Here is an 11149-nt window from a genome sequence, read left to right on the forward strand (position 1 = left end):
ACATGCCAGCTTGGTGCGCTTCGAGTAAAAAAAATTGCAGTTCCCCAGTTTAACACGTTTGTAAATGTGGCATGCTAAATAACAAACATTAGAAAGTGTCACATTAAGAGACGCCGACGAAATAGCAACCGACAAGAAAAAGATTTACTATCGAAACGAAAACCAGAACATGGATTAGCGCTTGCCTGCCGTCCTCGGAATACATTGATAACAATCTGATCTGTCTCAGCGGGCTCTAGTGCACGCGTGGTTGCTAGGTTACAACGACCTACTTGGGAGGACGCTCTTTAGTTATAGCTTTCTCTATGAGGGGCTGATGTCACTTCGCGCATTTTCATTGCAACAAAGCGAAACTGCCTGTCACACGTTAACATGTTCACTTTGATAAAGCTTAGGACAGTTTTTTTTTTCTTTTTGCAGCACTATCTCTGCTTTCGTTTTTATATGCGCACACTCGAAGTGAAGTCTCGCATTCCAGATGTCCCGCCGTCAGTCTGAAATGTCAGTCTAACGCAAAACCCGGATCGCGCCGTTATCAGCGTCCTCGACTGAACATCGTGAAAACCTTCATTTCGTTTTTCCTCGCCCGCTGTTCAATCCAACCGGACAACTCCGCCTCCCGTCTATCTGCCACCCCTAAGATATTCATACCGGCACTTACGGTTCCATTCCCGCAAGTACCCTTGCTACAAGAACGACGCCCCCAGATGCAATACGTAATGCTCAAGTCCACCTTAATCTTCTTGCTGAGTTCGGCCCTTGTCGTGTCCCAGACGACCGACTTTTTCGGAGGATGCGTAGACGCGGGACAAGAACAACATTCTGGCGACTGCATCCTGGCGCCCCCTGTTTGGCTGCGTTCGAGAGCGTACCGCCATCTCGCCCACCTGGTCCTGGCGAAAGCCCCTATTCAACCAGCTGAGGGGAATCTCAATACTCTTCTCAAATTGACGCGCATGGCAAATGAGGCAAGTGCTATTTTTCAGGTCGGCGCTTGTGAGTCACGCAGGGCTGTAACATATTGTTTGAAGACAAGTGCTTGGGCCCCTACTTTATGTGCGCAACGTCAGTCCAGACGGTCGAGGCCCGAGCAATTTTTCACCTATTACTCAAGGCTAATTGGCACCTTTGGAATAAAAAGAGATCGAAACAGTAATACATTATGCCGGCCAAGGGCTTTGACGAATTCAGATCGGAACAGGAACAGAAAGTTCGACTTTATTTAGTCCTCGAAAAACGTAGGCCGATCCTAAAGATACTGCAGTCTGAAAACGTGGGACGATGCCCAATGTTGTGTAGTCTGAAGAGAAAGGGAAGTAAAGAAAATAATAGCTGAGTAAAGTGTTTTAAGTAATGGTCAGATTGTACTAAGCAGACTTAGGTGCCGATGGTGATGATAAGGCTACATTCAACAGCCGTTGACATCGAAGAGAGAAGGTCTACTGGGGAAATCTGCCTTCCCTCGCGAATAGAAAACGTGGAAACATACGGAAGAACAAATCATTTAGTACACTACTGCGCTCCGGAAGCCCTTGTCTTTCATCTGTTTTAACTGTCGCTGTCTGGCTTTTTCTTTTTGAGAGCCCTAGATATAATCACTGTTTGATGTAGCTTGCAACGCTGTGGAGGCTAGCAAAACTTCTTGCCGTAGTTGCGTTGGCAAGAAGTAACCGTTTACAACTTTTTGCGAGATGTTTTGTGAAACGGTTCTTTATTAAGGCTAAGTAATAACCGCAAGCTTTCAGCCCTTAAAACTTAACAAACTGATTCTTACGACTGTTATTAAAGCGTTATGAAGGATCTTGCTTTTCGCTGTTTTCCTTTTCTGGTGCTTATGTAGGACCCCGTTACGCCAGTCTCACACGAATGCCCGAGAGACTAAGTATCACCATTAGAAGTGACCCCGAAAGGCGCAGAGTGATTCACTTTGATGACCGAACTTCTTGCGTAGTTACACGCTACGTATGAAACGGAGTATGGAAATCAACAATACCTTGCTAGATATATTCATATAAGCATTACTGGTGAACTTCACCGATTTGTCGTGTAAGAAGGGCTTGTATCGCGCCTCCCTGAACACATCTGTGTGACCATTTAGTAGGCCGCATGACCGCAATCTCTTGACTTGTTTTCGCCAAACGGCTACAAGTGCGGTTGACGATCGTTCTCGTCAACTACGCTTAGCGTCGTGTTTGCAACATTCCAGTTTATAAAAGAACGCTGGGGCTCCGGGCAAGTTTCAGACTTGCCTGCAAGTTTCTGCCCGAGCAGCCTCCCGAACCCTCTGTCCCCAACTGCACGTGAACGGCGTTCGGCTAAAACATATAAGCATATTCGTATCGCGCGTTCCTAAATAGCTTGTTACCTATCAATTCGCATTACATACATACATACATACATACATACATACATACATACATACATACATACATACATACATACATACATACATACATACATACATACATACATACATACATACATACATACAGACAGACAGACAGACAGACAGACAGACAGACAGACAGACAGACAGACAGACAGACAGACAGACAGACAGACAGACAGACAGACAGACAGACAGACAGACAGACAGACAGACAGACAGACAGACAGACAGACAGACAGACAGACAGACAGACAGACAGACAGACAGACAGACAGACAGACAGACAGACAGACAGACAGACAGACAGACAGACAGACAGACAGACAGACAGACAGACAGACAGACAGACAGACAGACAGACAGACAGACAGACAGACAGACAGACAGACAGACAGACAGACAGACAGACAGACAGACAGACAGACAGACAGACAGACAGACAGACAGACAGACAGACAGACAGACAGACAGACAGACAGACAGACAGACAGACAGACAGACAGACAGACAGACAGACAGACAGACAGACAGACAGACAGACAGACAGACAGACAGACAGACAGACAGACAGACAGACAGACAGACAGACAGACAGACAGACAGACAGACAGACAGACAGACAGACAGACAGACAGACAGACAGACAGACAGACAGACAGACAGACAGACAGACAGACAGACAGACAGACAGACAGACAGACAGACAGACAGACAGACAGACAGACAGACAGACAGACAGACAGACAGACAGACAGACAGACAGACAGACAGACAGACAGACAGACAGACAGACAGACAGACAGACAGACAGACAGACAGACAGACAGACAGACAGACAGACAGACAGACAGACAGACAGACAGACAGACAGACAGACAGACAGACAGACAGACAGACAGACAGACAGACAGACAGACAGACAGACAGACAGACAGACAGACAGACAGACAGACAGACAGACAGACAGACAGACAGACAGACAGACAGACAGACAGACAGACAGACAGACAGACAGACAGACAGACAGACAGACAGACAGACAGACAGACAGACAGACAGACAGACAGACAGACAGACAGACAGACAGACAGACAGACAGACAGACAGACAGACAGACAGACAGACAGACAGACAGACAGACAGACAGACAGACAGACAGACAGACAGATAGATAGATAGATAGATAGATAGATAGATAGATAGATAGATAGATAGATAGATAGATAGATAGATAGATAGATAGATAGATTAGGTGGCCATTACTGCTACAAAAAATCAAAATGCTTATTTGAATACCACGATTACGCTGATTAACTTTCTAAATAATTACTTTGTGGCAGATATATTCCTGTCTACTATTTGTAGGCAATGATTATGCAAGGCATATCAAATTAAAACGAGTTCTAAGGACTACGCCAGTTTCTAGATAATTTACAAAATGTCTGACAAAATCCATTGGCGTTATATTTACTTTTTTTTCTTCAATGTACAAAGCATTGCTTCCTTAGCAATGTAAGTGGAACAAAGGTATTTTTACACAAGTATGACAGCGCATATCTTGAAACCAGTGACATCTTATGAATTCCTTCGAAGTCGATATGCCTTGCATACTTACTAGCACTAAAATATGTACCGTCAAGTTATTATTTGAAAGTTAATTACCACAAATGTTCGATAAACTCGAATGAAACATTTTTATTTCTCGTAGAAGGAATGGTCTCCTGATCGACCAATTTAAATCAAAGCTTAAAACTGTGCTATCAGCCGCGGGCAATTTTTCCAAATTTGGTTCCGCTACTGATTATTTCACACTGGTTAGATTAGAATTAACATTTCAGTATAAATATTTACTAATTATTACAACATTCCTACATTATATTAGCCCAAGTTCCCTATCAAATACCCTCTCTGAGGGCCCCAATAATATTTTTGAAATGACAGTTAAATAAGAAATTTCAAAGGAACCGTCGAATATTATATGCTGTTATATTACAAGACCTGTCTGCTTTTAAGATACATACCATGAGACTTGATATGCGCATGTTTTTTGTCGCTATTGCGATTGCCAAACTTCGGAAAGTTCACCCTGTTTGCGGTATGTCCTTTTGTTCGGGCCCAACATCTTTGCCGCCAAATTGAGCCTATTGGAACGGGAGTTCGTCATGTCGCTCTAGAATTTTATCATTGACACTTTTTATCTAACTATAAAATTCGAGAGGTAGTTTAATTAGTAAATAATCATTACTAAGTATATTTTTAGGCGCTATGCAAAAATAATCAGAGTATCTACCAGCGACGCCAAGCAATATTACCTAGTACGTGGCATTTGTGTATTTTCGAATTTGATGCATGGTAGTTGGGACACTCTGTATACGGCTTACCTTCGACAAATTGAATGGCACGAAACCATGGTGAGCTACGTAAAGAAAGTACGTTCTCCTAGGTTACATCCGTGGTTGGCACTTTTGCTTTAAGCTTCGATCGCGCGTGACTGTGCCTGATTCTAACAAATCATTTACAGCCCCAACCATGCGATGGCGTCCGCACCCGTCGGCGAGCGAAATTCGTCCCTTGTTGCTTGTGCATTATGCTTATGATGACCCAAAAATTAGTACATTAACAAAGTAGTCGTAAATAAATACACAAACCTCTTTGCGATGTGCTCTTTAACAGTCAGAAATAAAAAATTCAGACTGTAACGCATGAGGAACCGAGAACTCGTTGCAACCTTCTGAACATGACAGATGCTTTGCTCGGAGAATCTCTGATGTTTTTTCAATTTTTTAGGACATCCAGCACATGAAACAATAGCTTTCTGGTATGGCACCTTTTTGCTGAGAAATGCCTTGAGCTTCGTTTAGCGCACGTGGTGTATGTTTGCTTTCTCTCAACGTGATTATGTACTATTTGCTCCTGCCACCGTATTTTCTCCTACCAATCCATGTATTCGGAGAATACGTGGATGTTGGACACTACAAGAGCGTCGGGATCGTGACGTGCTTCTCATTTGTTCTTGTTTTTGTTTTTTTTTGTTTCACGCAGGGGACCAACGTTATCACAATCAAATTGGAGTTCACCACCGTTGAGAGTACATGCAACAGCTCCGTTGCATATTCCGAGGCGCAGTGCCCACCACTTGGGAATGAGGTATGAATGTAGCTAGGCTGCTGGAATGCGGCTACGGGAACGATGCCAGCCATACAAAGTCAATTTTTGCATGTACCTTTATGGTTTACGCTTACAGGGAACATAGGAATGCTAACAGAAAAATAAATTCGGCTAGTTTCTATTAACTTCGAGAATGGCCTCACTTGAAAAGCACGCCGCAGGTACCAGAGAGGGACAAACAAGTTTCTATCTTCAAAGCACACAACATATAACTGAGACAGACAAGCAGGTTTAGAAGACAAATTATACAAACAATTGTCGGCATGTAAGTCATCCTGGAAATGTAGCTATACACAGTTTAACCGACGCTTAGGAGGAAGGCATTTTGCTAAAAATAAAGTTATAGAGCGAATAAAAAACAGAGTGATTTTTTGATCGCTCGTGATGACTTAACTAAGGTGTAGAAATGTTTGCGAGAGTATCATCTGTCAGTTCGTCATATGTGTAAATTCCCCTTATTGCGAATGCGCAAGAAAAGTGATATGGTGAAAGGGCGGGTAGTGTTCTGTCACTTGCGTACCATCCTTCCTTTACAGTTTTATATATGGCAACGTATAGAAAACAGTTGTCTGTCACGCATTGTTCGATAAACGCTTTGTCGTGTAATTCTGTGTGTTTGTCGCTTATTGCTGTTCTCACTTGAATCAAGCGCGTTCCCAAGGCTAACGCCAATGGCACCCGTACTTTGCTGCCACTCCAGCAACATGAGCCAACCGAAGCAATGTCAGCGCACTCGAGATGCGCCCGTAAATCTATTCGCGCCACCAACCGCGCATCGTTTGCGGCGAAGTCGAGTGCTTCTGCATAGGCCAGAGGGGAACATTCGCGCACTAAGCACGCTCATGTGTTACCTTTAGCAATTGACCACTCTGTACGTGCAATTTCTTCTGTAGAAGCTATTTTTAGTGAGCTTCGGGATTTAAAGGCTAGAACATGTTCTGCAATAGATTCACATAATCTATGAAATAGCGCTGAGCAAGAGCTATAAGTGGGCAAAGCTAGACAGCCGACGAACCCCCAGAATGTACTGGCAGTGTCTACAGCAAGAACAGACAAATAAACGTCCCCTTTAGCATCAGTGGGACCTTCTGACACTTGTAGAGCAATTAAAAGTAACTTATTTTAATACCTGTGCTCTTTCGTTTGTTTTAGTTTCGATCGGGTTTGAAACTGTCACATATACTGCAGTTTTGGGATCCCAATTCCGTATTTCGGGTTGCTGTATAGTGGTAAAAATAGGTCGGGAACAAGCAATATTCCCATTCGTTATCTATAAATGCTACTGAAGGTTCGAGGACTCGCACCTGCTAAAACATAGTTACAAGCCTAATGTGGAGTTGCGTTTAAGCCGACTGATCACAGATGTGGCTCGAGCAAGGGTATATGTACAAGCACCAGTAGTTTTTTCTTCTTCATGGCGTCTGCTTATTAATATGATTTTTACAGTTTCATTTTCTTCTTTTGTTACAGGCGAACGGGCTGTGCCAGGCAGTGATTCGAAGCAGCGATCTTGGCTTTGAAGACGCCTGGTGCTTTCCACTCGCTCAGCACTAGAGCAACCTGCAGCTTTTACATATCAACCGAATTTCTTTTTCCAGAACAAAACATGAACAGCGGTCAAGCGCACCTTCAGCCAAACGTCGGCAATAAATAAAGCTAATAATCGCTTTTCTCACTGCGTCGTGAGCTCACAACATCGATGTTTGCAGTTATCCCGACTAGGAAAAGCTCTGCGGTACTTACGATAATGACTGGCGTTATTTTTTGCGGCACAAATCATCCGAACACATCAAATATTCAAGCTAAATAATTCACAATTTGTTTTCATGAAATTTATGTTCTTCTCAAAGTGAAAAAGGCAATCATCCAATACTTCGAATATACTGAGCCACGGACAGTCAGGGGTGCGCGAGACGCGCGCTCCTGACCGAGCATGACTGAACCGACGAGACACATCTTAGAGCGCAGTTCTCAGGCGCCCGTCCCTGCGGCGAGCGTCGGCGTCGTCCCTCGGCGTGCTCGTAAGCTAGGGAACGAGCGCAGCGAAAAACGAAAGAGCGAACGCGGAGCGTGGATGAAAGACGGCGATAGCGAAGAGAGCGCGAGGAGGAAAGCTGAGGAGGAGGGTATGCCGAAAGCATGAGAAGTAAAGCGTAGTGCCGCGCAAGTCGGGCTTTGCGTCAAAGATAGCTACGAGATGGCACCACAACAGCGCACGTCGTCTGTTCACCGATGACTCCACCGATACGATATATGGAAGGAAGGGCTGCATGAGTGGAGATCACGAAGGCTGCTGTAAATCAAAGTGCGGTAACTAGCTGGAAAAGTCGGTACATGTGTAATATTACCTATAGCGCGAATGAAACAACAGGGTCAAGAAAGACAAACATAACACAGCGCTCGTATTACGTCTTTGTTCCTTGACCCTGTTGTTCGGTTCGCGCTGTAAGTAATAATGACGTGAATCGCGCCCACGCGTCACCTACGCGCTGCCGTTCGCGATCTCCCGATTAGCGAGGTAGACTTCGCTCCGTTTGTTCGTGCCGCACGAGACATATTGTCCGCGTAAGCCAATTAGGCAGGAAGTAAAATCACTTATACGGATGCGCTCAAATGTCGCGTCAGGGAGTATTGTAATCATCGGTATTGTAATCATCTTTTTTTCTTGAGATAAGGATAATTCGGCAAGTATGGTTTTGCCTCGTAGCACTTCTTTGTTTGTTCATAATTGATGGAAAAAATAAATGCAGCAATTGTGTTCCCTTGCAATTGATTTTTACAGCGAAGCTGCATACGTTTACGCGCCTCTGCATCTGTCGTATCCGTGGGCAAAAACTCAACCAATCAGCGGGAGGCGCGCCCCGCATGCACCGTTCTGTTACTTCCCGCGCTACCAGATCGCGCTCGCCTCCGCGCAGCCGCGGCACCGGCCATGCGGAGGAAAGAAAAAAAAAGAACCCGAAAGTTCGCTTTCGTGCATAGCGTTCGCGGCAAGCATTTCCCAGTTGAGATTACGGTTCCATAAGCTCCAGTTGCTGGGAAGCGGCAGCTGTGGCATGCTCCGTTCCGCTCGACTTTCCGTTTCGTGTTCCACAACGTCCATGCTGTCATCTAGGATTAAACGGTTTAACTCCTGTGAGTACACAAGCCCGTGCGCTTACCACCACCTAGCTAATTGTGGGAGCACGAACTTCCGAGGCGAGATTTTCGTCACCCACCAAGGGAGTGATGGTTTGTACAAAGATTTGTCTAAACTTCTGCCTCCATATGGTTTCGTAAGCTCATCAGTCTCACCAAAGTAGTGCCTCTTGAAGAATTAAATAAACACCAATAAAATTATCCAGCGGCAGGGTTCGAGCACACGGCATCTAGTACCGAGGCCCGGTATTCCAACCATTACACCATAGATGCATGCATCGACAGGCGGCGTATGAATTTTTCATGAGCAAGAGAGCGCGTTGAGACGATTGGCGAGTTTCGTTGTGGCCTTGCCCAGGCGCAGTTAGAACTCAGGCGAGAGGTTGGGCGCAGGAGCCTGCAAAAAAAAAAAAACGCGACCAGCTACGTTTGCAACAACAATGAGAAGAATCTGAAGCTAGCACGTATCTTGACAGCTGCATCTGTTCTTGACAGCGGTATGGGTATAATCTGGGCACCATCATGGGCCGACCGGGCAGCGTCATCCGCACTGTCATTTCCCGAAATTCCGCAGTGAAGCGGTACCCACTGGTAGATGATGCGTCCCTTGTCGATTGCGTAATGGTGGAGTAGTCGGATGTCTGCGACTAATTGCACATTTGGTCCGTGGTTGAAAGGGGACAGCAGACACTGGAGAGCTGCCTTTGAATCACAAAAGATGGACCATGGATTTGGTGATTTGGGACCAATAAACTCCATAGCAGCACGGATAGCTGCGAGTTCTGCAGCCGTCGATGATGTAACGTGAGGCGTCTTGAATTTGATAGTGACAGATTGAGCGGGAAGCTCCACTGCTCCAGCTGAACTTCTATAGGAGACAGAACCGTCCGTGTAAACGTCGGGGCGTTCGTTGTGTTTTACATGTAGGAATGAAAGAACGGTTTATTTGAGGGCGAAAGATGACATCTCCGTTTTCTTTTTGATGCCGGGAACGACAAAAAGGGCCTGGAGTGGATGCAGGCACCACAACGGTAGAGATTGTCGTGCTGCAGGTGGGAAGTTTGACGGTAAACTTCTGTGGTTGGCGGCAATAATTCTGCTAAACGCTGAACGAGGTGGAGCGGCAGAAAGGAAGGCGAGATGACGCGATGGTAGTCGGGCGAAGTACCTGATGTGCATCCTTAAGGAGTTGACATGACTATACGTATTGATAGGGTGGTCATACGCGATGGCTATTGTTGCTGCCGTTGATGCACACCTGGGAAGGCCAAGACAAATTCGCAGAGCTTGAGCTTGTACAGACTATGCATGAGAATACGAAGTCAGTATAACACAATATATGCCTTTACAAACTGGCCAGAACTCTGCCCAACCACCACTGGGCTGTGTGCAAAAATAATAAAGTATGCACGTATTAACAGTACCAGAAACACCTACTATGTATATCGAACGCAGATTGTTTTTATCATGACAGCTGAAAAATAAGCGTGAGCAAATAGAAACCAATGACAAGTAAGACGAACAAAGAGGGCTTACAATGATCATTAAAGTACATGCATGTAAAAACTAAGTCATAATTGCAGTTACTCCTACGCCCATAGTTTAAAGGGAAAGAAACTATCGCAGGAGTACGGTATGAAAAGCGACGAGTTATCACCCCGACGTTGGCAAGGCAATCACTCGCCAACCTTTGATGAGCATATGCCTTGCCATCTTCACTGTGGACGAACAACCTTTTTCATATATTTAGAGTGCGTATCGTTGTAGTTGGAGTCCCTTGACTACAACAAACAAAGAACGAAAAAAAAAAGACATTGCGTAGAGTCCCAATTAATACCTCGCCCACTGGGGATTTACGCAAATGGAATAAATATACAGTCTACGCCATTTTAATTAACTTCCGCTTTCAGTTGGACCATATAGAACTGCAGAGTTGAAACGCCACAAACCGTCCATCTGGCTCAAAATATTTGCAGCGGTCCCCATTCTACAGACGAAATTTAAAATGAAGGAGAGCTTGCAGTGTCTCATTCGACATGCGGTTTCTCAAATCATTCTTCGTCAACGAGACCTGGCTGAACACGTGTTCGACGGCTGCGTTTTTAAGAGGCAGCGCTAGTATAGGGACAAAGTAAGCTCAGACGGCAGGGGAACATTTTTCGTTTAAACCGACTTGCGGATTTTTGCGTGAAGTTATTGGGTAAAGAAATAACGCGCTGATTTGCGGGGAAACCAAGAAATAGGCTTCGAGGAACCCTTGATAAACACTGAAAGTACCATGGGCGAAAATTACGCGCCACGACATGCGTGCGAATACTTGAGCTGTTCCGTAAGCCCACATAATAGTTTGCCGTATGGCAGCTGGCACGGAACACGTACTTGACAGCTGTCAGCCTTACCGTTTTTCTTACTGAAGCCCACGTGAAGCGGCAGCAGATGACGCTGAAACCAAAA

The 11149-nt window shown here is 45.1% G+C and overlaps 1 protein-coding gene across 1 annotated transcript; it reads left to right on the plus strand.

Moving 5' to 3' along the window:
- Window positions 1–213: 213 nt before the first annotated feature.
- On the plus strand, window positions 214–7217 carry LOC129385363 (uncharacterized). The gene is made up of 3 exons (XM_055071999.2): window positions 214–968; window positions 5432–5536; window positions 7028–7217. Exons 1-3 carry the CDS (start codon window positions 708–710, stop codon window positions 7109–7111), a joined length of 450 nt encoding a protein of 149 aa, XP_054927974.1. The 5' UTR covers window positions 214–707; the 3' UTR covers window positions 7112–7217.
- The last annotated feature ends 3932 nt before the right edge of the window (window positions 7218–11149 follow it).

Source organism: Dermacentor andersoni, chromosome 7, assembly GCF_023375885.2.
Source record: "Dermacentor andersoni chromosome 7, qqDerAnde1_hic_scaffold, whole genome shotgun sequence".
Taxonomy (NCBI): domain Eukaryota; kingdom Metazoa; phylum Arthropoda; class Arachnida; order Ixodida; family Ixodidae; genus Dermacentor; species Dermacentor andersoni.

Bases quoted from the DNA above. Each gene is read 5' to 3' on its own strand.
- LOC129385363 (XM_055071999.2), top strand. From the start codon at position 708: ATGCAATACGTAATGCTCAAGTCCACCTTAATCTTCTTGCTGAGTTCG. The intron at 969-5,431 runs GCAAGTGCTATT...TGTTTCACGCAG, and splicing joins TGACGCGCATGGCAAATGAG to GGGACCAACGTTATCACAAT. The intron at 5,537-7,027 runs GTATGAATGTAG...CTTTTGTTACAG, and splicing joins GCCCACCACTTGGGAATGAG to GCGAACGGGCTGTGCCAGGC.